Source organism: Chamaea fasciata, unplaced genomic scaffold (genome assembly GCF_029207755.1).
Source record: "Chamaea fasciata isolate MVZ Bird 193981 ecotype frontalis unplaced genomic scaffold, bChaFas1.0.hap1 SCAF_13, whole genome shotgun sequence".
In the NCBI taxonomy this organism is placed as follows: domain Eukaryota; kingdom Metazoa; phylum Chordata; class Aves; order Passeriformes; family Sylviidae; genus Chamaea; species Chamaea fasciata.
In genome coordinates this window covers 15851020-15878750 of record NW_027094098.1, presented here as the reverse complement: position 1 = coordinate 15878750, position 27731 = coordinate 15851020, and the positions used below count along the sequence as shown (strand labels likewise).

Sequence of the window (27731 nt, the reverse complement as noted above, 5' to 3'; positions counted from 1 at the left end):
TACAATTCCCGATTCCTCTTTGATTTGGTAGCATTAGGAGGACTGAGGGGTAGATTGCACAGACTTATGCGTGACAGCAAGACACTTTTCCACACCAATAAACCCCCTGAAATTAATTGGACCGCTCACAAAAATGCCTGGGAATGTGAACTAGGCTTGCACATCTCAGCCCTCACATTTGATCTTCAGCACTGCCAGGGCCAGACTGCCTGGTGAACAGCTACAGCTCAGCCAGAAATGGGAGTTCAAACTGATTGCAGTGACTGGGTCAAGGTCTCTGTGGACACATCCTTGCTGAGGAGCATCTCAGCTCTGATGAGTTCACCAGAGCAAGAAACAGATTGAAAATAAACCAAAGGAAACTACTCTGAAGCAAAAGTAGGGATCAGCCACAAGTTTGTGCTTGCCACAAACTGTTGTGCATTTGCTATGCTGTGGAATTGCTCATGTGTATGCTTTTAGCTGCTGGCAAATGCTCTCAATGAGAATTAGCCCGGCCTGCAATGAGGGAAACTTAAATTTAGGTAGTTCTCCCATGTGTGCTGTGGGATAAGAGCACACAGCCAGGTGTCCACAGAGGCATGCTTAAGCTGAGGTGCCTGTTCACCAATTGCAAATGGGCTCCTGAAAAACCAAACTCTGTGAAAAATTCCCCTCACGTGCTGGTCTGGAAAGAAACAGCTTTGTTGTTGTTTCAAAGAATTAGTGAGCCAACAACACAAAGCTTTGGAGGTGGTTACTGGGTTTTTACTGGAGTCTCTACGAGCTATACAAAGTCTGAAGACATTGTACGTACAGTACATCTTTAATAAGAAGGGAGCTCACAGTCTACCAAACTCTGCCAAATAAACTTTTAATACATACTGTACTTCACTCAGTAGTTGTCCATCTCTTCTTCATGGAATATCTAACAGCTCTAAAAATATTTTCTTGGAGGAGGATAGAATTATCATCGTTATATATCAATCAAGTATGGTTAATGAAGCAAAGCCAGCATGCTAGTATTGCACAAGGGGAAAAAGCCTCCAGAACACAAAGTGGAACAACAAATGCCCTCAAAATTCTGCCGAAGGGAACAGGAAGCTCTGGATGCTGCATCGGTAGGATTCGTGTAGCTCTTAGGCGTCCTTGTACCACAGCAGGTTTGCTTTGCCTCTTCACTGCCACATTTCTCTCTCAAACAGGTAGGGAACTTCCAGACCATTGCAAAAAAAAAAAAAAAAAGGGAAAAAAAAATACAGCAGCTGCAGCAAAGTGTGGTACTATTCAATTTCTTGAAGAGTGAGGCTTTTATTTCAAAATATCATATATTAATATATATATATTTCTATATATATATATACTTTAACTGGTATAAAGTAAATTGTAGATCCAAACTTATACTGTTGCTTGTACTTTGCAATCTCAGAAACTTTACCAAAGGAACCACTTTCTTCATTATTTTTATTTTCAGCTGTCAAAAATCAGGGCCATCATTTCCACCGAATCCTTTCTTTCACACAGTAAAGCCACTGTTGTTTTCTGGTAAACAGTCAAAGTGCAAATAAGAAATCCATTTGGCTTGTAAATGCTGAGATGGTTTTAAACTTTCAATACTTTGTCCTCATAAATCAGCAGGGCTTTCACTGTCTCCGTGCAGATGTGGGCACTCTGTTAAGTCCTTGGGTGGATCTGCAGTGAGAAAATGGGAAAGAGTCAGTTATGAATAATGTGTTATTTTTTAAATATAGTCTTTTGGAAAAGAAAGACCCAGGCTCTGTGGGATGTAGCTGATTGGTATAGCTGAGTTTAAATGCAATACTAGAGGCGTGTGTGTCTTTTAGCTCTGCAGGGGTGTAAAAATATGCAAGAGACAGATCCTGAGGGAGATTCTGCCTCTCCCTTGGGAGATATTGGATGTGCACTAACCACCTGAGCTGGTGGTACTGGACATTGCAGAATCATAGGATGTCTTCGTTTGGCACAGACACCTTCCACTATCCCAGGTTGCTCCAGGCCTCATCCAACCTGGCCTTGGACACTTCCAGGGATGGGGCAGCCACAGCTTCTCTGGGCAACCTGTGTCAGGGTCACCTCACGCTCACAGGGAAGAGTTCCTTCCTAATATCCAATCTAAACCTACTGTCTGTCAGTCTGAAGCCATTCTCCCTTGTGCTGTCCCCTAATGTCCTTGTAAAGAGTCTCTCTCCATCTTCCTTATAGGAGCCGTTCAGGTAAGAAGGACATGCCAGGACAGCTTTGGGCCTGGGGCTGTGTTCGCCCCAGCCTTCCACCCTCCCCTTCCCAGAGTGATTCCAGTGACTTCTGCTGGACAGGACAGGCAGGAGCATCCACCTTTCAGGTTTGTTTGTTTGGAACCCCACCAACCCACTTGCCCAGAGGGCAGGCTGGTGACTGGCCGTAGCAGCTACTCATGCCTTGGGCGAGATAACACACCCTGCAACAGACCAAACCCCACCCCTCTTTGTGACCACCACCAAAACTGGTCTGAGTGCGGCACTAATGCTGGAAGAGGAAACACCAATGCCCAGGAGTTTGGTGTTTTAGGATCCTGAAATAGGAACAACTGACCAACAGCAAAAATAGTGCTCTCAAGGAAATGCTTTTGTTTCTTTCCTCTACTGGTACACCCAGATGAATGCCGCAAGGGGTTCAGCCCTTTGCCAGGCACCTGGGTCAGCAATGGTATTCACATTGACTTGAATATGGTCAAGCCTGGCCATTAAATCAGGGCTACAGATTATTATCTAAGCATGAGGTGATTAAATACAGCAGTAAATATTAGAGCAAGAGAGATTTACGTGAGATCCAGCTGGTTCAAATTGAATGAAACTGAATCCCACCAGTTACAAATGGTTTAAACCAGGTTACACCAGTCAAAACCAGTTCAAACCAGACATACTGGTCAAAACAGGATAAAAGTGGTGGCAAACAGTTTAAACCAGTTCAAACAAAATCAAACCTATCTAAACCAGTTCAAACTGGCTCAAACTCATCAGAAGCAGTTCAGATGGGCCAAAACTTGCTCAAACTGGTTAAACCTGATCAAACCAGGCTGTAACACAAGGCACAGGTTGAGAAACTGGAGAGGGGCTTTGAGCTGAGCTCCTCTGCCCATTCCCAGCTGATCATTAATTATTATTATATTAATCACAATAATTTCCATGCTCCAGAATATCAGCAGCATCCAGCCCGAGACTCTGCTCCTCTGTTTCCACTGGTGCCAGTTGTTATGATGACAGTGGTAATGTGACCTCCAGCAGGTCCTAGTACAGCTCCAAGGGCCCCACATATTTAAGGAAAGCATTGAGACTCCTTAAATAAAATTAAAGAATAAAAGGGGAGAGAAAAAAAAAAAGAAAAAAAAAAAGTGACGAGGATCAAAAAAATGTTGAAACTGCTCCAAAAATTGAATGACAAAATTATTTCCTTACAGTGTTTGTCACCTGCCTGACCATCAATAGAAAACAAATCAGTTTAAAGAAGCTGTGAGCTTTATAACTTTGGCTTTAAAAACTTAATTAGTGAGCAATGCTGAAGGGCTAAACACAGAAATAAATGCATGAAAAAGAAGGAATGAAGAATGTGCTGGTTAAAGACTTCACTAAGTCTGTTGTCCACCTCTCTCTGACACTAATCAGTATTAATCACATCTGACACCCAACCATGACATTATGCACTACCCTAGAAAATGATATATATTGTGTATATCCATGTATTCATAAATATATATATGCTTATATGTGATTTACTGTGGGCCTGGAAGAATGTACTAAAGGGTATCTTAATCCCAAGAGTCATAAATGTGAATGTTTTCCTTGCCAGGACAGCAGTTGCCTAACGTAAATGTATTTAGTGTAAGGAAAAGCCTTCATTAAAACAGTTTACAGTTTACAGCCTATGGAGACTTGCTGTAGCTTTCTGCCTAATCACCACAGAGAGAACTGGGATGTTGACTGATTTGTCTTGTTTCTTCTGCTTTCTTAACTTTCTTAACTACTCAAATTAGACACACATGGCCCAATCTTGGGACCTGGATTGTGGTCAGGGCAGATTACATTGTAATCTTGTTCTCTGCTGCTGTCTGAAATGGCAAAACAAAGGGGGGGAAAAAGTCTGTTTCAGGATCTGATTATCTGATTGCTTTCATTATTTTATATTTATGTTGCTAGACTTGACGCAGTGCTACGTACGGATTCCAGCAAAGTTTCAGGGTCTAAGAAGTATAATTTTTCCTTAGAAAATGCAAGAGACAGTTGGGGAGCACATCATGTCACGTTGCCTTTGTCAATTGGGTTCTGTAATGATATTTTAAAGCAACAAAGCAAAATTCTACTGGAAGCAGCACCATAAGGTACTCCCCTCGCAAGCTAATTAAAATAACTCCTGTGGGTAAATGAAGAAATATTTTTTTCAGTTATGAGCACTCACTCTGCAAGTATTTAATTCAAATGAAATACTATAATGCATACTGAATAGATTGGACCATACATCTGCATATTAATGAAGCTGCTAAATTTCTAGCAATCACTTCTATCGCCTAAAACTAGTTTATATGATGAGGATTGGGGGACTTAAGAGAAGGACAGCTTCACTGAAGAAAAAAAATGCAATTCCTCAATTATGTAACTCGTAGGCAGATTGCAGAAGGGCTGAATTATTGTATAAGATACTTCATGTTGCCTCTCAGTTCTTCTACATCACTTTCTTCTATTTTAACTCCCCACTTTCCTCACTGGAAAGTGATTTTGTGGTCTGGGATTTTTTAATTTCCCTGCAAGGCACATTGGTTTAGAAACAGCCTTCCAGTGGTGCTGCAGTGGGGAGAGAGCAGCTGTGGGCACAGAGAGTTTTGCAGAAACAGCAAAGCAGAAGGAAACTGAGTCAAGGAATCCCAGTTCTCTCCATCCTTCCTCCTTTTCTCTGGGAGGTGACACAGAGATCATATGGATCCTGTTTTCCGAGGCCACTTACTGCATCCTACAAAGATAACCTCCTAAGCCAGCAGGTCTCCTGATAATTTAAAGTGTTGGTGTGGCAGAAGGCTCTGCTGCAGAAATGAGGGTTGCGATATAAATCATTCATCCTGGGGTGGGTCCTACGGAGGGAAAGAAAAGGATTCAGGTGGCATGGGGATCAATTAGGGTAAAATCTCCTCCTTCAACAGAAAGCCTAGAAGACATGAAAAATGACTGGAGGTAGGATTGGAGAGAAAGGAAGAAATGAGGAAATTACAATGCTACGCTGCACATTCCTGTGAATTAGTAGCTGGGCATGATTATGTAGAATTTCCTATCAAACAGGGAAAAAAGATCTTGAAAATTCGCTCTTTTTTTTCATTCAAAACCATTTTCCAATTCACAGAAAATGAAAATTTATATATTTATGAAAGCATTTGGAGTTGACAACCGTGTAATTTTCCTGGGAAAAAAATTTCAATTGTGGTATGAAAATTAGCTAATTAAAACTGTTGAATACAGGTGTAGGTGACAGTATTAAGACAATGGTCGTGAAACATTGGCACAATGCAAAAGGAAAGCTGGAGTATGTTTCTGAAAAACATTTTGATTCCCAAGGTAATCTCCTAGTGGGAGTTTAGGCAGCTCATTCACACCCTCTCTCTGCGTTTTCCTGGCATGGTGTGGTGAAAGCTGTTGTCACCAGTTGGCCTGTGTTATCTGAACCTGCAGCATCTCAAGAGCTTGTCACTAATGAGTTCGTGGGGTTGGAGCTGCTCTGAAGTGAAATCTGCAGTGCAAACAGAGAGTTGAGCCTTCTGCTACAAAGCACTTGTACAGCTGCTAATCCAGATGTGGCCTGGAACAGCCAAGGAATGGATACAGGATCCAGCAGATCCCTCTGAGATAATATTCTTCCTTTTAGCCACCAGAAGGGGTCTCAGTGATGTGCATTAAGGGTATTTTGAGGTGAAATGTCAGTAAGGAAGTAACCTGGCAATTCAGCAGCTCCAACCTGCTGGTTACCAAGCCTGGACCCAGCTGACCAGCCTGATCCATCTGAATTTTCACCAAACTGTGGCCAGAAGCACTGGGTGATGATGACAGTGGTCTTTAAGGCTTTTACAGCAGGCATGATGATGGAAAAGACATGGGTGAGCAGTCATTAGTGATTCCCTTTCCTATTAAGACCTCCTGGGTGCAGACAGAAAGGAGACTTACTCTGGTGGTCTTGATTTTATTGCCAGTCGCACACATCCATCCAGAATTATCAGGCAATGTCTTACATTCCTCTCCTTCTAGGCAGGGCTCCATCTCACACCACCATTTCCCAATCACTATAGAAGCTAAAAGAGAAAAGACAATGTTCACAACCGTGTTACAACGACCAAATCTAATTAAATAATATCTCAAGGGTCTAACACTAAAAGGCAGAGTGTCCCTTCCACTGAAGTTTAGTTGTATGGATTTCATATTTAATTACTCATTTGGCATCCTATACTGCCTAAGACAGTGCACTGCTTGCCACAGCCTCCTCACACAGGAGCTCTGCTGTGCTTCTGTGCTGTGGCTGCAGGGAATGCTGTGGTGGCAGCAATTCTGCTGCAGACCAAGAGACCAAAGGACCAAAGGACACAGCCCCTCTCCCTGGGTACCAATCTGATCTGCACCAACGTGTACAAGAGCAAGGCAAGTCTGAGGAGATTTTCCTCAGAATATTCTCCAGGTCTTCAAGACTTCTGGTTCAGTGTACTCACATAAAACTGTGTCTGCTTTGCTTTCAGGACCTACAGTCAGATATTTTTGCTTTCAGGACCTGGATTTTTTAACCACAAATCTGTCCAGAATTAGTTGAACTCATGGAGACTTTTAGCTTTCCCAGGATGCCATCACAGGGAGCACCACAACTAGAAATAGAGGGTAAGGTAACACTGAGCAGCAGCAGAAGCTGTTTGTTGAAATATGACTGCGAATTTTATAGAAGCCAGATTATCTCTAAAAGTAACTTTTAATTTCCAAATAGTTAACACTGTAAATAATGGGGCAGTGTTTGAACCAAGTTGTTTGAATTTAATTGGCACAAATGTTTACAACCTTGAATATACCTTAATGAAGTTTCTTGCCTGGGAATTGGTATCTGACTATATCCTTAACTGTATCTTAATGACATTTTTTGTCTGGGGATTTTGATAAACTTTAGCTAACCTTGCAACTGTGACGAGTTGGCTCATGAGTGGCTCTTTCTGTGATTTGCTTTCTCTGGCAAGAATTAATTTCATGGTTGCACTCAGGAAGCCTGTCAAAGCTTTCTGCACAGTCGCTCAAAGAGAGATGCTTAACCCATTCATATCATCCCTCATGGCTGCTTCAAGCCCACAAAATACCTTTGAAGCAGCTGCCTACCTTACACATATATATTAATATATATATGTAAACACACCAGCCGACGGCCATTCAGCTCTGGAAAATGCCCTCTTGTGCATGCATTGATTTAAGGACATTACAGAGCTTATAATTAATTTCTTGAATATAAAATTGAATAGAATAGTTCAGTTTGAGAGGCCCTACAATGATCATATAGCTCTCAATGTTGTCTTTCCTGGTTCTTCCCACAGCTTGCATCTGATTTCTATCATATAATGTATCATTTCTCCATTTATACAAGACACAAAAAAAAAAGTCCTTTACACCTGTGCTGGCAAGGCAGTTTAATGATGCTGTTCACACACCTTTTTTAGAAGGTTATCATTAATGCTGCTAACAGCAGAGAAAAAAGATCTCTCTCTTTGTCATGCATGAAAAGGCGTGAGGGCTGAATCTGTGCTCTAATAATAGATTTGTGCAGTGGGCAAACTGAAAAACCATATCCTGCTAAATGCTGGCCCTTCGCAGCAATCATCAGAGCAGAGCATCCTCAGGATGAGTGAGAAGAATCCTGTGACATGGAATCAGAAGTGATGATCATAATTATTCACCAGGAGCATTAAATAACCACGGACGAGGATCCTGTGGCGTGAGGTACTAAAACCACAAACCTGAACACCCTCGCCTGGGGAGTTTACAATGTAAAACAGAGATATGAGGTGAATGCAGAGTGAGAGGCAGCATGGAGGAGCAATGCAGTTCCTAGCAATTAAAATGATCTCACTACTTCTTAATGCTGTTAAATACAGCCCAAGTATTCAGATCTTGATCTTGAAAAATAACCAAATGCGAAGTCAGTAATGGCAACTGACTCGTGTAGTGGTGTGCAGGTTTTAGTATATGCATACATATATATTTTTATTGATTTATGATCACAGTGCAGTTACACCCAAGTGTCCATCAGTGAGCAGCCTCACCTGGGCTGAAACCAGGCTCCTTTTGTAATGGGGGAAACTAATGGGGGAACTTTGCAGATGAAAAGCTCCTCTTTGTATTTAATATGTAAGTAGGCAAAATCCTTTTTAAGTCTGAAGCACTACAAAGCTGACCGTGGTCTAGTCCTCTGCCCCACACCATGGCAGGGACATCCAAAACCCAAAGAAAATTACTGTCTTTGAACCTTGTGTTTATAGGTTTTCTCTTCTATTAAGAGCCTTTTAATCTTTAGGATCAGATGTCTTTCTTGGGTACTGCTGATCCTTTGAGTTCTCCTTGATTTCAAAGTTTTACACCTCCAGCTCTGTTCAAAGAGGAAAAAGCTTTAAAATGAATCTCAGTTTGCGGCATTTGAGATTGGGCCCACCTGTAGGAAGAGGGGAGAAAACTTCCCCAGGGAAACACGATTGTCTGTGTTTAGGTTCTGTCACTTTGAGATGAGCTGAAGCAGTCGGGTGAGAGAGGGAATTGCTCAAATTAAGATGCTCCCCCTCGGGGTGGTTTTTATTCAAGAACTCCCAGATCCCGAGGAACCTGAACTTCTCAGTGACCCCAACCACTCATTCTGGGTGAGAATTAGAGATTCCTGCTAATCACCAGGCAGCACAGGCTGTGAGTGCTCACATCATGCTGAATTAGACACCTGTAGCATTCTGGAGTCCTTCTCATTGTGCTCTTCTCACTGTCTGGGGAATACACAAAGCACAAGAGTTTCATCATGCAAGGCTGAATTGACTGAGACAGATCCCCCTGCCATGGCGAAAGGGAAAGGACGTGGAACAGAAGAGCCTTGACTGCTCCTGCTTTGCTTGTTTTGTTTCAGTCCTTTTTTTTTTTCTCCCCATCACCTTCTAGGTTAAATAAGGGATTGTTTATATCCGAACTATTTTCAAGAAAACGCCACTTTTATAAGAATATTTTACTCTTAACATATCACCAGTGGAACTGGGGAAAAAAGTAACTTTGTTCAGGAAATTCTCAAGGTTTCTTTTTAAGCCAAATTCACACTTTTTTTTAAAAAAATCTTTGTTTGCAAAGCCATAGAATGATTTTGATCAAAATATTTAACTTTTGATGTATTTAGTCTGCATGGATTAACACACACAAAAAGCATTTGGCTGAAACGGCATTTGCAAATCATGGGCTCCAGACAAATAAACTGCAAATAAGAAATCTGAAGATCAGACAGAATACAGGGGAAAAGCAATTGAATAGCTCATATTTTCTTATGTTTACACAATTCTATTGCATTTTAAAATACTTTTGTTCCCAAACATAATGCTCAAAGCCTTAGGTGGCTGCAGGGAACTGCCAGTTTAGTTTGGATTCAGCCTTCAAAGTTCATGAGACCCTTTGGAGGTTGCACAAGGGTAGTGACCGTGCTTTGATTTGCTCTTGTGCATCGTCTGGAGCACAAAGTTTTGATGCATGAAGGCAGCTGGCTGGGAAAAGTTTTCCCCTTGAGTTTCAGTATCCAAATATTCTATTAAGGGACAGTAGGAATGCACTGAACACCTTCATATCTCTACACCTAAAAGATCAAATCAGCATGGAAACACTAATTGTTCAGCCATCTTCCTCTTGAGTCAAACGAAGTTTGGAAAAAATACACAATCTATTTGATTAAAGCTGCCTGTCACAGCTCCTGAATTTATTATGTTTCACATTTCTCAGTCTTCAGGTTTTCGCATTAAACTGAAGCTACTCAGCTCCTCAAAGCCATTTTACAGGTGCTTAACAGGACATGGACAGAGAAAATGTACACACAAAGCCCAGACACTCACAGAAAATTGCTTCTGTCATTTTTGCTGCTCCTGTCTGTAGAGAAAATGCAAATGTTCTTTGTTTGTTTTGCAGATAAAATCCTCCTTAACTTTTCTGCATTGGTATTTAGGAAATTGCTTTAATAATATGACAGAGTCTATATGGCAAAAAGTATAAAGACATTATATTTAGCACTGTAACAATAAAACCATCCTCACAAAGTAATAGATAACTTTAATTCATATTTATGGAATACCCAGAAATATGAAAACAGAGCAAAGTATCATCATGCATTTTTCAACAGTTTAGAGGGAACATGCCATGTATTAAAATGTTCCAAGATTGCTTCTGCAGTTGGCATTATAAAGCCGCAGCAGCTCTCTTTTTGCCTGTGACAAAGTACACACATTTTGTTTATATAGAAATAGAATACAAAGGAGTGGAGATATTAGATTGTGGTTCCTCCTGATCATGGGTGTTGTGTAACTGCAAGGAATAAGAAGCTCATTTTCAAAACCAGTATGACACTCATTGCAGGATGGGGAAGTTTTCCCTGTAAGTACAGAGCATTCTGTTTTAATCTCGTTTCCACCAGCGAAGATTGATATAAATAAAATTTAAATAGAGAACACATTTCACAGATGTCAGAAGTGAAAAAGACTTTGTCAGCTTAATGAAAAGATATCAATTTTCTCCACTTTATTCAATATATTGTGAGCCATTTTCTAAATGGATTAGATTAAAGGAAAGTTCAAACTCCCTGTGAGAGGTTCTTGCACTGATGGAGATTTTGGCAATGGCAACAGCACAGAGGTGGGTAAAATCTTTCAAGTAGTTTGCCTTTTTTTTTGGAAAAAAAAAAGGATATAAACAAGAATGGGAAAAACTGCAACCCTGTGCTCACCTATTCCTTATACAACAAAATCTCAGAGAATTGAATGAGACATGCAGTTTCGCTTAGTTTATTGGGATGTCATGGGGAGCAGAATGAATTACAGGGGTGGGAACACACTTTCTGGGAGGATGAGAAAACTGGACTGAAAGAAAGTGTCATCTGAAGGGTTATGTATTTCATAAACACACTGAGATGGCAGCCACTCTGGGAGCTGTAGAGAAGTGATCTGATAAGTTAAAGAATACAAATCCGAAACAAAAGATTTCAGGTTGAATATTGCTATCTGGGAGAAATGCAGGATGTTTCCTACAGGGAGTCCAAACTATCAAACTCTCTGCTTTAATTCAATCTTACTCAATTTTAGAAGTATCAATCTAATGCTCCTGCAGAGCAATGCTTCACAGACTTTGATAACAGACCTCTCATAGCTCTGGGAAAATGGACATTTCTCCTGTTCAAAATACAAGCACAGTGCAATCAGCCCGGCAAGTGGTGTCTTGTATCTCTAATTGCCTCAAATTCAGTCTTGCTGAGTTAATTTAATATTTGTTAATTGTAGCAAACATTAAAAAGACATCAGCATACTAAACTTTTTTTTTTTGAGCACTCTGATCTTTGTGATATTTTCCAAGATTTTTTATTTTTTTTTAAATTCACTGGCAGAATTGAAATAATTGAAGATTTGAATTTTTTTTTTCCATTCAGAACTCCTGATTCTCCACTGCAAAATATTCAGCAGCTAGAGTAAGGTATTTTTAAGTGCGTATTACACGTCTGAACAACGCTGTGGGCTGCACCATTAAATATGAAAGGGCAGATTAGATGCAAAGAATCCATGAACAATTTCCTTTTAAGATCTGCATGAACCAGCAAAAAAGGGTGCTAATTCGACAGCATGGGAAGACTCACTGGTGAAAAACCACTTACACTGCCATTTCCTAGCAGCCAACGTACTGTTAGGTAAATGAGGAAAAATGACATAAACATGTTGTGTGCTTCCCTCCGAACAATGTGACCAATAGAGGTGCTGGTGGTGGCTAATGGCCTGAGAAACAGAAACTCCCAAGGTTTGTTTAATCCCAGCCCTGCTTCTCACTCTCTCTATTACTACAGGTAAATCATCTCCTTGCTGTACCAGTTTGCCATTTGCAATTTTGTTTACTTAGAGGATGAGTTATTCTTGCCGTGTTTTCTTGGATGTTGCCCTCTGTCTCTTCTGCCCTGCTGAGCTTTAACACTGAATTGCACGAGTTTGGGACTGACATTTTTTATCCAATTGCACAACTTGAAGAATGGGTTTCTCAGGTGCTATGAAAATAAATTATAACATTATAAAATTTTGTGAAGTGCTTGTTGCCAGAAGGTCCTCAAGCACATTCCTGCCTTTGAGCTGAGTGGAGACAGTCCCTGAAAGAGCAGATTTCACACACAAAAAAGCTTAGATTTTGCCAAGGAATTTCTAGCCCTCAGTGCTGTTCAGATTGGGAGCATCAACTGCTGTTGCTCTGTCATTTTTCCATGTCCCTTTCTTTGCACCTCTGGAGATAGCTACTGCTTAGACTGGTGGCTGAGGGGCTTCCACAGCTGAAGTAGGAGCAGGATTCCTCATGGCCAGCGCCTTCATGGTGAGTGGATGTGCATCTTCCCTTCCCTGAGTCCATTCCCGGGTCCTCTGAGCACCAGTGAAGTGTGCCCAGCTGTTCAGAGGTAAAAGTCTCTGATTTGTTAGCCAGGCACACAGATAAATCACCCAGAGTTTAAGGAGAACTTGCATAAACATTTTCTGTAGTTGGGAGGGTCTCAGCAGCAACGACAAGGAAAAGAAATCAAAATGTTTCTTAGCCCCTCACAGTTCTACTTATGAGATCTTTACAAAGTCTGGGATTTTAGGAAATACAAAAATGAAGCCAGCAAGAAGCTGTCAGGCTGGGAGGCCTCTTGTGGCACTCCTTGAGGAGATGCCAGTGAGTCCCAGGCCAGTTGTGCTGGCAGCTGGCTCTTAACCCTGTTCTCATTTGATAATCCTGTACTCAAAGAGTGTGGTACGCTTTTTAAAGCCGTAATTATTCCACATCCCACTGAACTCAGACATGACTAAAGTTTGACACTTTTTCTCTGAAAGTCATGGATCATAGTTGATATTCTAACAGAACCCTCAGCACATTATCTATCAGGAAACTTGATTTCTGCAAAGGAAAGGCAGAGCAAACCTCAACAAAACAGATTTTTGCAGATATCTGTGGCAGAGAGAAAGGACATGAAATGATAAAATAAATCATGTATGATAAACTTGTCTCCCCAAAAGTGCATAGAGTATTCTATGACCTTCCAGAGTGCTAGAACACAGTCTTATGTTTTTTTCTTGGAGTTTCCTGAATTCTTGCACAGGAAAATATATCCAAGGCAAGCATCAAGCTGCCAACTTCACTGATAGTTTGACCTGTGTGAATTTATTTGTGGTTGACACAACCTCTATGCAAAGAGAGAGGGGCATTCGAGAGCAACCTGCTGGCATTAATGAGCGCTAATGAGGCTGATGAGAATATGAGATCTAGCATTCAGGGAGCTGATGTGAATGCAGGTGACTGAGGACCCCCCTCCCAACCTGTCTGGGGTTCTTTTGTAGGTTAGGGAGACCCATTGCAGCTATTTGTTGCTAAAGTTTGGAACTGAATCCACCCTTCCCTGCAGAACAAGGCTGAGAGCAGGCTGCTAAAATATTTGTGCAATGAAGCAATGTTATTTACACCCTCTTTGAGTGGCTTCCGATAACCTAGTGAGAGCTTAATCTTATTGTTATATATTTAATGAAATGCCAGTGAAATGCAACCTATTTACACATATTTGGAAGGACAATAGGAAGCTACTTATAAATATTCACGGACATGTTTCAGACCAGAGCTGAGAACTGGTGTGACATCAAAGAATTGTATCTCCACGCAAAGGTAATTTTTCAGGAATAATAATTCATTAATAAAGTAAATGAATGAGTTGAAATTCAGAGGGAGAAGTGCCAGGCTGTGAGATGAAGATTAGGGTGGTACACAGAGTTTTGTGGGTGGCCTTGCAGTTCTGTTCCTCCAGTGGCTGCTGGGACCCTAAACCATGTATATATATATATATATATGTAAACCAAAAATCTGTGTTTAGTGTGTGATCCAACAGTTACCGGAGAAACAGGGAAAAAAACTCCTCAGTTTTTGCAGACTTCAGACCAAATCTGGTGTCTGTAAAAGCTGCCATTTGCTCAAACCTGAGTTCTTGTGCTGTGGGTGTTGGATTTGGGGACGTGGAAGGGAAAAGCTGCGAAATGGGCTTGGAAGGGTGAAAGTCTATCAAGAAATTTTGACTGAATGATGTGCCAGAATCACAGCCTAGCAGCAAAGCACTCTATGAAAGAACACTGGAAATGAATAAATTATATAACTGTAATGCATTTATAAGGCATAACAAAGCATGCATAATATATCTGAGGGTTATCAGTTATGAAATTAAATTCTGGTGTACCACTTGGGCATAAATTGTGTAGGGTTTCTCTCATTAACAGAGAAACTCTTGTTAACAGAGAAGATTCCTGTAAATAAATATACATAGAAAATTCTTCCGTTGAATTTACAGAAATTAATAGCATATAATGTGATTATGTGTCATTACTCAATGAAGAACCTTTTCTTTTTTTTTTTTTTTTTGGTGTGTGCTTTTCCAGTGAAAAATGGTTTTTGCTTTGGCTTTCTTTTTGAAAGGCAAGTTATTATACTGTCCCTGTATTCCTCTGTGAAAAATACTAAGTTCTCTGTGCTTTACAGACCTGTGGCTGGAACTCCAAACTCAGAAAATGCTAAAGCACGTGGATGAGATTCCAAATGTGTCTGCAACAGTGGGTGCTATCAGATGTGTGCCTGCTGCTGGAGAAAGCAAGCGACGGCAGGAAAAGTGGCAAAAGAATTGAAAACATGAAAGAACCTGAACAGGAAAAGGGTGAAAGAGAGCAGGATTAGATTAGATATTGAGAAGAAATTCTTCCCTTTGAGGGTGGGGAGGGCCTGGCACAGGGTCCCCAGGGAAGTTGTGGCTGCCCCATCCCTGGAAGTGCCCAAGGCCATGCTGGACATTGGGGTTTGAAGCAGCCTGGGACAGTGGAAGGTGTCCCTGCCCATGGCAGGGGAGGGACCGGATGGGCTTTAAGGTCCCTTCCAGCCCAAACCATTCTGTGATTCTATATTTCCCCTAAAATCAAGGATTTTTTGCATGTCAAAGAGTTTTTGGGAAAAGAGGCTGCTAAGAGGTGTGAAGTACACGAAGCCATCTGCTGTTCTCCCCTTAAGAAGGATGGAAAGAGGATAATAATCAGCCCTGGAAGATTCCCGGAGCAAAACCCCCAGGAAGGGTGGGAGCAGCCCTTTGCTGGCGTCTGTACCCACCAGATAATTTCAGTCCAGCTGCAGAAATTTGTTTATTCAGACCTCCATCAACCCAAACCCACTCTGCACGAGGTCAGGTGCCCTGTGCTCTCATTGCAGGGATGATTCCATGTGAAAGGAAAACTAAGGGAGGTTTTATTGTTCTAATGATGGCACTCTGAACTTGCACGTGGTGTTTGCTGCTTTATGCACAGTGGTACCAAAAGGCAGAGCCTGCAAATTTCTTGAGGAGGTCGTTCAGTTAACTTGCAATTATATCTGCTAGGAAAAGACAAAAAAGGTCCAAATTCTCTTCCATGAACTGGGATTTGCTGTGGTGTAAATAACACACCTTTAGAGCACTCGTATCTCTACAGTCCAGAGGAGCACCTTTTAAAATCTGTGTGGAGGAAGTTGTTTTCAAAGGTCAAGTTAAATGAGCCAACTGGCACTACACAAGGTAATTACTGATTTATTAAAAGTGCTGTATTCATTCAGCTATCTTTGTTCTGTGATGTAAGACAAGTCTAATTTTGTTTCAAAGATTAAAGGAACATTTGTTTTTTGTAAACAAATCCCTAGCTGCTCTTACAAATTACATCATGCATAATCTTGACATGATAGATTGGGAGATATTTCAGCACAACAATGCCAGTGCCATTGGAACAGGAACTGTGAGACTGAACAAAAATTGATGAATTGAGCACACGATATTTTGTATTTCATATCATAGCTTAATTACTGCTTCAATATGCATGGAATAAGAGAACTAACTCAATTATAAAAGCTTATCAGCAAGACTTATAAACAGTGAAATTCATGTGTGGATATTAAACTGACCTTAACTGCCAAGCTTTCCTTTGAAATTATGTTTTCCTTCAGTGCTCATAATGCTTATTTACTCTGAGACCTTTTACAGAGCTGAGAAGTCTTTTAATGGGCACTTGAAATTTCATGGCCACGCTGCTGTTGGCACTGCTCATGTCTTTTTGCCTCCCTTCAATTTAACTCTGAGTTGTTTTATTTTAAAAGATCAAAATTCACTACCACCCACAGTGATATTTTTCCTTTTTTTTTTTTTTTTTACTTTGGAAGAGGCCCTGGATTTGACTTCCTCTAGGTAACTCTTTGCTACTAATAATTTATACAATGACCTTAACGTGTTTTCCTTAGAGGGAATAATCCCAAATTTATACAAAGATTATTATATCCATTGTACTGCACAAGAGGTCCTGAACCTCAGACTCCGGGTACTCCAGGAATCTCGTGCCCACTCTGCTCAGGTGATTCTCAGCTATGAAGCTGTAAGCTCTGTTCTCATCACTACAAAAGAGAGTTTGTTTTTCACAAACATCTGTCCTTGTTCTACTTGATCTCATTAATGCTCATACAAAATGAATGTACCTGGAGCCTGAGCATGCCCAGCTCAAGCTCTTTACAATTATGAGCATGAATTAGTGGAAAGAGGTTTTGCAGAGCGTGTTCAGCTCTGCCAGTAGCAAAATGTATGCAAGCAGGAGCCTTCAAAAGACAAATAGCTAAACAAAGACTCTGGGAATTGCTGTAGTTCCAGAAAACTGAACCGAAAGCTTTAGATGAAATTTTATGATTTTCTATATTTTTCTTTTTTTCTACAATACTCCCTTCCTCCATCACTTTAAAGCACTTTAAAACAGAACAAGGGTGAAATAGCTGGGTTTTATTTCTAAATTTTAATCTTCAAAAATACCTGATCAAATAGGAAAGATAATTGCCTAGAGAACCCCCTAATTCTGGGCATTATGTTGCAGTTCTTGGACTTCATATTTCTGATTTTCTGCTTCAATAGTGATCACCAATAGAAGAGAAGGTGGATGAACAAGAGAAGCAGGCCAGTGAAAAGTGCTGGGAAAGCTGTAAAGACTGGCTGTGTCCAGCTGATGTGAAATGTCATTGCTCAGAGAGCTGAGTCCATCTCTACAAGTGCTCTGGTTTGATCAACCACCACCTCAGCTCACACCCTGAGACTTTACAGCAAGAGCATCTCCTGGTCCATCCTGCACGACCACAAACTGACTTTACCAAGCTGTCATGGGATCCATGTGCCCACCTCACGAGGCTCCTTGAACACAGGACAATAAAGAAAGAAGCACGAGGTGAAGGGGTTCATCACCAGACATCTCTTCCTAGTTAATCAATTTAATTATCCATTACCCAAACTCTGCAGAAGCACTTCTGGTATCTGCCACTTAGAATGTGCAATGTGCCTGACAGCCAGACATGACCATGTGCACTGAGAATGGGACCCAAAAGATGGAAATGTCCACAAAGTGACCCTTACCCACCAGCACTGCAAAACAGAGAGCTCCAAAAGGAAGCTTTCTTCCACCCAGAAAAGAATTTCCAGAAAAATTTGTCCACAGAAGTTTTTGCTATTCTGCTTCTGCAGAATATTATTCATATAACTATAAATATATATTTAAATATACATGTAATATATTTTAATATAATTTTATCATGTGATTTTATATAAATTACATAAAATATATTTTATATAATATTATTTTCATATAATTTTCTGTGATTTTTCTATAATTTTATATTTTCTATAAATTATATTATATTATATATAAAGATTGTAGATCTATATATATAATAAATGTATGCATTATTTTTAATATAATTTTATTTTTTCCATTTTATTTCATACAAGAAATCCTCTTGCACTGACCAGGCTGATCTGCCACAGACTCTCAGGGCTGATATTCTTTCCAGCACCACTTAGAGTATCTGACTTCTGATTCGATCAATCGACCTGTGTGTGAGTGATTCCTCCTCTCCCTTGCTTCCGGCCTCTCCTCAGCACCAATCCTTCCCCTTTTTGTCAGTAATTCAGTCTCCACACCTGGGATCCCAAAGCTGAGGCTGGAAACTTCTGGCTCCCACATAACACACTGAGCACAGCTAAAGGAATGGTCCCAAACTCAGTTGTGTCACATTTAGTACAAACACTCTTAAGATACAAATGTTGTTATCTCACTTTGACCTTTAGGTGCTGATTTTTATGGTTTTTTGCTGCGGCTTAGACAAATTTCTCCTGTTCCAGACCTTGTGAAGACAGGCAGCTGAGAAGGCTTTCTCACAAAAGGCAATCGTGGTAATTCTTTAATTTAGCTTTCAATGAAGGTAGAATATAATAATTTATTATGAGCGCCTTTTGCATGGGCTTCCTCAAATATTTATAAACTCATTTAAATAATTAATACAGGAGTTTTAATAAACTGTTTATATTCACAAAAGGAATGTAATTTGCAGAAAGGACAGTTCAGGTGCTAGGAAACATGGGTAGACCACATGAATTAAAAATCATGGCTTGCATCAGAAGTTTATGTGACCTTTTTGCAAGTTGTCTGAGGTTGCATTCCTGGAGTGAAAAAATGCTTCTATTGATCTGGATAAGCTGTGCACTACACCGGCTATTTTAGGGAGGGAAAAAGAACAACTTTCTATTAACTTGGGGATTGTCAAAGAAGCAAAATATATTACGGTAAGTGTGCCAGCATGTGTCTCCTTTTTTCCTCCTTTTTTTTTTTTTTTTTTTTTTTTTTTTTTTTTTTTTTTTTTCGAAATTGTTGCTACACACTATTTTCAGGAAAGAGAAACAAGGTTTTTTTTATCCATTGGAACATGTTTGCATTTATCACTAGGGCAGGCCATTATTTAATCAAGCATAAGCTATCTAAACCAGCCTGTGATCATCCTAATATGAATAAAGACAATAAAATCCTACTAACAAAAGCAATTACTTCACAGGAATGCAGCCAGTTAGAGCTTTCCCAGCCTGCCTGGGCATCACTGATCTCATCCCTCCACCTCTGGAGCTGAGTTGAGCACACAGCTCTTGTAGGCTGTCAGATTCCAGTCACTGAGTGTTGAAGGGCAGGAACTCTGTCTCCATCTATTTTCTCCCTAGATTCAGTGGGATGTGGGTGTTTAGCTCGTGCTGGGGTGGAGAGTCCCTGAGCTGAGCTGGTGTCCCGACATGGTAGGGCTGTAAGGCTGTAAGGAAAAACTTCCCTCCCTCCTCTTCCTGAGAAACCAGCCTGGACCTGACGCTTGACTTCTGCCCTACGACCTTATAGCACCACAAAAAAGAAAAAAAAAGGGATTATTACATTCCATCCTCTAGCTGATGAGTAATTGCTATGGCTGGCCCAAGGCAGGGCTCTCAATGTGTGTGTGGGAAAGGCTGCATTTTATCCTGGCATCATTTATCCTCTTCAAGGTCACCTTTAAACTTTGCATGAAGCCCCCTGAGTGCAAGGAGCTGGACACAGATCTTGCTAAAGCAGGTCCACGATCTCCTATTCTGGCTTATTCCTTATTCCAGCCGCCATCCCTCTGAGATACCAACCACTTCCACTGCTCCAGGCAGCAGTAACTCAAAGTCATGAGCGCAAACTTTTCACACAGAAATGGGAGGACGAAAGGAGGCAGACTTTTTTCCCCCTTCTCTTCTTTTTCCCCTCACCTCACCTATGTAAGCACTAAAAACGCCCCACACCATCACATTTAGAAAGGCAATCACAGCTATTTCAAACACCAAACAAACCCAAGCTTATCTTGTAACTTCTTCTGCTATCTTAAAACTCAGGGGTGCACTGTTCTGCAAACACCTCCTCTTTGCATAAAGCACCAGCAATCTCCAGCTCCAACCCCGGAGAGAGCACTGGCAACCAAAGCAAGGCAGATAGCAGGGAAGGAGAGCAAAGTATGCAAATTTCACTGGGCACACTATAATTACTAATTCATAGCAGAACTGATCACAGTATTTCACGCTTATCCCATGTAATTCAGTCACAGCAGTATTCATTTTACTATTAATTTTAATAGAATAATTACCTTTATAAAGAAGAAAGAAACTACTGTTAGAGGGTCAGATCCTCAGGTGGGGAAGATATGGTGATTTATGCTAGCTTGATGAATTTTGTAATCTTCCTTTTCCCTTCCTTTGAAAAGAATTCAGTAATTGAGTAGTTTCCAGACTTACCAAGGTAATCTACACTAAATGAAGCAAAATAAGAAGAAATGGGGAAGCAAAGAGGTGCAAACACTTAATGGTAAAATTTACACATCTGCATTTGAATGTTTATGCATGTGCCCGCCTGGCAGACACAGGCACACACACGTGCCTAAACAGCCAGTTCCCAGTTCATTCCCAACGCTGTCTGGCAGCAGAAACAGTTCCCATAGTGACACACAGTGCTGAATTTATCATGCTTTGTGTCCACATTCTGCTCTGCAAAATGGCAAAGAGGTTGGGATTCCAACAACATCCTGTTTGAATATTAGCAGACAGAAGGGTTTAGAGTGTGAGGTGTATTAATGACCTACAAAATAAGGAGCAGGCAGCTGTATTATTATCTCAAGAACCCAGAGAGGTATGCAAGCCACTTAAAAATTTTGCTCTTGGTCACCAGAAAGGTTTGATAGGAATACTTCATGACCTGGGGCTGCCATAGTTCATCTATTTTTGAGAATAAGCTTAGACCTCACCCCCCTGCCACTTGCTGCCCTCAGAGCAATTCTGTCTTTTCTCCTGTTTTTCCTCACATTTGTGTTTCCTTGTCCTTTTTATTCATTCTCCAGGCTCATAGGAGCAGATCTGCCTTTTGTCTGGAATAGTGTGTCAGAGAAGAGGCAGAAGAAGTCAGAACTTGCCACCATGAGCTGCTGAGCGGCTTCTGCATCTGCCCCTGGCCATTAAGCATCTTCAGCTGCTGTAATTTAGATACTTCAAGGTGCTGCATTATATTATAATGAATTGCTTTGTGAATTACTACTGAGATTAATTGAATTTATGGCTCCATCCTGGAGTATGTGCCCTCTTGTTGTGATTAAGGTAATGCATTGCTTGAAACAGAAGTTAAAATACATGTCAGTTTTGGCAGTCAGCAGTGCTGCCATTCAAGTTTTTTACATCCAAAAAAAAAAAAAAAAAAGGAATTTCAAGATAATTGTTTCCTTTCTCTCTGCTAGGGTTTTAAATTCGAGTATTTTATTTCAGGCTGCTGCTTAAATTGAAACTACTCCAGCATTATATGCAAAGAGAAACCAATCTCAGAGGGGGAAAAAAAGAAGAACCAAATATAGATTAAAAAGCTGCCTCTCCAAAGGATTTGAAATATGAGAAGCCTGGCTCTGCATGTAAGATTAATGACAGCTACATGTGTGATGAATAGTTCAGCTCAAATCAGGGGACAGTTTTACCCTAAGTATCTGCTGCTCCAAATGTTGAAACCTCGATATTGCCCAGCCCTGCAGAGGAGCACCTGGAGGCCCGATTGTCCCACTCTGCACAGACAAGTGAATAACAGAGAGAAAGAAACAATACCTATGCTTATAATCAACCCACAGCACTTCATGACAAAAACATAATTTCTCTCCCTGGATATCTCTTTTTCATTATTTTTATACGTGGTAATACATCAGCTTTGTTGGCTTCTTATTAAGAAACGCAGATCCGGCACCGGTGGCAGAGGCTTCGCTCACGTCGTGGCTCATGAATGGAGCTATTCTTGTACCTTAAATTGTAACTATTCTTCTAAAGAATGGACAAAATGAATATTCAGTTACTGTGCATTCAGGGCCTCAATTTGTGGCCAGGGAGCATTCAAGGCTTCAATTCTGTGTTGGGAGCTCACGGGGAGACCTTCCAGCTCTGCCTTGCAGGGAGCAGCAGCCCTGGCCAGGGAAATGCAGAAGGGCTTCTGCAAGGAAGAGCCCTTAGTGGCTGACGTGATTCAAGATTTTGTATTTTAATATGAATGAATAATTCAAACACTATCAGATTTATTTTCTATTAAAAAGCAGGTGGAAATAGTAATTTTGGGACAGCTTTTGACCTCCAAAGGCTTCTGTCATAATGGGGAGGCTGATGCTGCAGCCAAGTTTGTGTCTCATCACACCAGAGCAGTTTCCTGTGTCTTTTCAACACTTCTGCTGGCAAGGATCTCAAAGCACTTTTCAGGGCCTACCTGGACGTTGTAAAATCCTGCCAAGGTAGATGGGAAAGCATATTCTTGTCCTTGGATCAGTGTGGATAGTACAAGCTGCTCTGCAGGACATGGGGGAAAATGGTAAAAACATCCCTGATCCTTCAGTGAAAATATTGGGTTGTATTTGTGTTCTCTGCCAGAGAGAGAAGCAGAGGCAACTCTTTCCACTTTCTGTGGGCAGTGGAATAGAAAGGAGCTCATGAGTTCCTTAAGAATGGCCCTATGATTTTATCTCACTAAATTAGAATAATACAAAAAAAAAAAAAAAAATCTGACCCCAGAGATATCTCTTAATGTACACATGTACATTTCTTATTACTGTTTGGGAGGAAATTCTTCAAAAGCTAACAAGTCATGTAAATTTATTTCTTACACTCATTGTATTTGGTCTTAATTTCAAATGGAATAAATATGAGAAAATGAATTGTATAGATAGTGCTTTTTGTTTTAAATTGGAATTTTTAATTTAGAAAACCACCGAGGGCAAGTTGTTTAGGTGCCCAAAGATAGAATTTAGGTAACTCACTGGAAGCTCTCAGTCTCTGAAAGTGAGTTCTAGAATAGCATCTTGCACTAAGGGGAGAGAGGGAGGAACAGGCTGTGTGTGCAGCTTCAGCAGTGCAGCAGAGGTGCGTTTGTGCTCTCCAGCAGCCTGCAGCACCCACCAAAGCATCACTCAGTGTGGTGCCACATGCCTCCCCTTGATGCAGACCTGAAAAACTACACAGGATAGATCTAGACAAAGCTGTGAAATAGATTACACACCAATATATGTGTATCCTATATGTAGGTATCTACATAGTTAATTCTGTGTTTTCTTTTTCCCAGGATGCTGAAAGAGGTGGGCAACAGAGACACAGCTCTGCAGCATCCTGCCCCCATGCAGGGGTGCTGGGAGGTATCACAACGAAGCCAAATCCCAGCAGCATTTCAGCAATAGCCTGCTAAACTCTGGTGTAGCAAAAGGGAGTCAGAGCAGTGCCAAGACAATAGAAATGTCTATTTAATATCCCTAAGGGGTTGCCTGGGACTGGCCTCTCAGCAGAGCACACTGCGTTACATTTGTGTTCTGCAAGGGGACAGTAATAAATGGAGCTATCAGAAAGGGCCACGGATGCCTCCTCTGTCATTTTGAAGAAAACTAGAAGTCAGCCACACTGTATGCAAAGGAGGGTCTAAATGTACTGGAATGAGATTGAAGAGTTGACATTTAAATTGCAAGGCTGACATTTTTATGCATTTTTGCATGCATGCTCTCATGGCTCTGTGGGTAGGAATGAGGAGGTGATGCCATCACCTCCTGATGATGGCTTGCAAAGGCAAAAAGAGAAATTGTTATTTATGGCAGTGCAGAGCACATCTTTATAAAATGCACTTGCTTGTCATTCAGGACAAAGATGTGGAAAACTCCTTGTTTGGCTGAAACTCTCGGAAAACCTGTGCAAATGCATGGCAAGGTTTCACACATTTTTCCAGTGATGCCAGGTAAAGTCCTTCCCATTGTCAGCCTGTTATACAGTTTTCCTGCAGCCATCATTTGTTAGTTCTGCTGGCCATGAAACTAATGGCAAATCTTCTTCCACAAAGTGAAGCTCCTCTTCAGCTCCCCTTCAGCAGAGTCCAAAGGTCCTACATCTGCCAGTACCAATGTTTTGAGAAACTGCAAAGTGCCACCAAAAAACTCTTTAGACTGAATGACAAGAGAGACTTGAAAACAGTTTATGGATAGAGTTGATGCACTCAGTTTGAACAGTTATGCAAAAAAAAATATTATTGCCTGAAACTCCCAAAACTACCTTGCCAAACCTCTGAAGGGCTGTATCTTTTTGGCAGGTTACTTTTCTCCTTTCTTTTGGATTTTGGGGCTTTGTTGTTTTTGTGTGGAGGTTTTGGATCATAACTAGAGTTACTGCCAGGTATAATTTCTTAGCACTGCAAACAGCATGGACAAAAAAAGCTTGCTTTCCAAAATGTCTTGTCTGACTATTTCTCAGAAAAGCAATTGGTGAGCAGTGGATAGCTTTCTGGGGATAAAAATGGTGCAAATACACTTCTGGATTTAAGGATCAGAGGAAAACCTCACAGCTCCAATCCTGATCCTTTTACAAACACAGCAGAGAGCAGACAGAGCAGCAACAATTGCAGTGCCCAGCCTAACCATGATGTGAATTGCGCAATACCACAGACAGATTTCTGCCAAGGCTGAGCTATAAAACCTCCAGCACTCCTAGAAAAACAACAACTCACTGCTCTGATTGAACTAGAAGGTGATGACTGCAAATACGTGTTACAAATGTGCATGACAAATAAGGGTAGAATTGAACTTTAAATCCGCCAGCATTTCATAACCCAGGACTTCCTCCCAACCAGAAATACAATCTGTTAGCTCGCTAATTTTGATCCTGTCTTTTTCCATCTTCTTTGTTTAAGTGCTGAGTAGATCTGATTGGGAATTAGTTTGCTCCATTTAATCCTAATTCATGTGTGTCTCTGAGACTTCCTACCTTGTCTGCCTGTCCTGCTGTGGGTGCCTAAAATGCAATAATCTATGGTTCACAAAGTTTTTATGATGACAGTGAGTCGGAGAAGGAGCTTCACCTGCACCAAACTATCCTTGTAATCAACCTGAACATAAATGTTGTCTTAATATGCACCTCTCTCCTCCAGCAGGGCAGAGTTGTTCCTGTAGAGATTTCCATGGCTGTGAGCAGCAGTCTTTCCAGCCTACCATGTGTGTTAGCTTTCATCTGAACCAGTAGATCATGGGAGAAGAAACACAGATAATGTGTTAGTCTGGAAGCAAGGCACGAGGGATATCACAGACAGATTAATCTGGCGCCTCAAAGACAGTATAATTCATTTGGATGAAACCCGGATTCTCCTCAGTGAGACAGAGAAAAATCTCCTTTTATCTTTTTCTTGGCAGAAGAGTGAAACATGAGGAGAAGTTCTACATGGGGAATGGGAACGCCGTTATAGCTGCTGGCACCCTCCTGGCCAGGAACACGCAATTAGCCCCATGTCCAATTTCCTGTTTGGCCACTGGCTTCCATGGGCTTTGTGCTTCAGTCCCCTAAATGTACAACAGGCACAACACCACCTCTTCTGTGTCCTCCCAGTATGAAGGCCAGTGATGTGATGGGCACCAGTGGAACAGCCAGAAGAGGAGAATTTCAGCCTCTCTGGGGGGCTGGGGCTGTGAACCTTCCACAATTCCTGCCGGTCTGGAACACAGACCAACAATTCTCCCCTTTGCAAAGGTGAAGTCCAGGCCAACGATGGTCAGAGGACATCACTGCAGGTGGTACAGCTTCAGCACTGTCAAACTCTGCCCTCCAGCCTTCCCTTGGAAAATATATTATTGTAAGCACAGGTAATTTCTTGTAACTGTCAAGAAGCTTTATTTTTGCCTTCTCCACTGTGATGAATTCCCTGTTAACCAGAATAATGTGACAAGGAATAATTGTCAAAGAGGTAAATTCATACTCCGCTCTTTTGATGATTTGGCAGTTTTTGAATTTGCACAGGCAGCAAGCATTTTTTTTTTTTTAAATATATAGGACTTGGATAAAAACAAATGTGCTCCCAGTAAAATACCTGTTATACACATTTTATAATGGAAAGGGTTGTGGAGAGATGTAGGTCCAGATTTCAGAGCAAGGATCACTCATTGTCACTCTATTTTAAGGTGCGTAACTTCCCACTCCCTGAAGATACTTGGTTTTCAGAGCAAGTATAGGTCAACTCTCTTTGAAAATGAGACTTCTATGAAGGTCTGTTCATTAGGTGCATCATTATGCTCCACTTCATAAAACCTCAAGGAGACTCTTCTCAACTCTAACTGCTCTTTCTGCTGTGAAGGTGAGCAAAAGGGGCTACACTCATTTCTCATCAGGAACCTGAATCAACGCTCCTGGAAAACTCCCATTAGCTTGAATGCGAATTTCCTCATGCCAATATAAAGTTATAAATATGGAGCAGCACCACTGGTACAGAACTGACACCCTTGTACATATTGAGGTGTGATTACCTTGGCCTGTTTTATTCTGCGTGCTGCTTCAGTAAAACAGCTTCCAAGGCCCACCAAAATTTGCAGTAATTCCCTAATTTGCATCAGACGTCTATCCTCCATTCAATGGCTGTTTAATGTCCCTGTAATTCCACAGGGCAGTGTCACTGGGCACACGGCTCTGGCACGGGGCCACCTGAAACCTGGTGCTCCCTTTGCAGCATTTTATTAGCAAAAGACCAGGTAACGGAAAGGGTGCTCAAAGAGGTGTAAAAATAATAACAGCACGGAGATATTGATTTATAAGGGACTGGGTTTAGATTACAGCAGGAAAAGCAATATTGAAATTCAACAGTGAGTTTAAAAAGGTATCTAAAATATTACTATAAAGGGAAATTTGAGACAGAGGGAGTAACAAACAAGCTGGAGAGGAGAACAAAATGTATCATCAGCACAAGGAGTCCAGCAAGAAAGTGCAACACTTCAGCTTGACACCAGCCTTTGGCAAAGACAATTGTTTACATTGGTGCTTTTTCAGGCAGGAAAGTAAGAGAAATGAGCAACTTGCCCAAACAAAGTGGGAAAAGAACCAAGAAGGAAAGCCAAGACCAAGGCCATGGTCTCCATTTCCGCTGGCTGTAGCACAGCATTTCCCTGGGAAAGGAAATGATCTGGAGAGGTACTGGCCTGAGAACCCTCCCCTGGAAACACTCAGGGTGTGCGTGGCTGGGGATTGGAATAGAGACTGGAGACATCCTCCAGCCTAAGATCCAGCAAAGCCAAAACAGATTGTGTCACTGGAACATGTTTCTTTCTTAGAAGGATGAAGATTAATCATGACAGAACTAAAAGTGAGTCTTGGATAAAATGTTTAAGTGGCCTCTTTTGAACTACAAATTATTTGCATCAACTAGAAGATGAAACATTAGTTTTCCATTATGCTGCAGGAAATAGCAGCTTGCTAAATAACTCTTTTAACTTTCCTCTGGCACCTATTGATTATATCCAATAGAAATTAAGAGTAGAAGGCAATTAAGTTCAAAATTTAATGGTGTTCTGCTGCTGTTAATTTACTGCCTGACCTGATCAATACATTGCACTGGATAACAATCTATTCCAGTGAGGCTTGGTTTCTCCACTGTCCCTTCCACTGAAATTACAGTAATGACAAACAACTAAATTTTCAGCAAATAATAATCAACACCCCCCCCCCCCCAAAAACATAAAAAATAATTAAGAATTGGATTATTCACTCTAGTAGTCAAAACAACAGCTTAAAACTAAATTGACTTTTACAGCACAGAGCTT

At 41.0% G+C, this 27731-nt stretch overlaps 1 protein-coding gene across 2 annotated transcripts in view; it reads right to left on the bottom strand.

The window, feature by feature from the left end:
• Positions 1–658: 658 nt before the first annotated feature.
• TAFA1 (TAFA chemokine like family member 1) overlaps positions 659–27731 on the bottom strand; it is a 213419-nt gene continuing 186346 nt past the window's right edge. For both annotated transcript variants that reach the window (XM_066195475.1, XM_066195476.1), the window contains exons 4-5: positions 6180–6304; positions 659–1671 (exon numbers count right to left, since the gene is read on the bottom strand). In XM_066195475.1, the coding sequence (XP_066051572.1) occupies positions 1654–1671; positions 6180–6304 (143 nt within the window). In that variant the 3' untranslated portion in view covers positions 659–1653. The remainder of the gene's footprint in view (positions 1672–6179; positions 6305–27731) is intronic.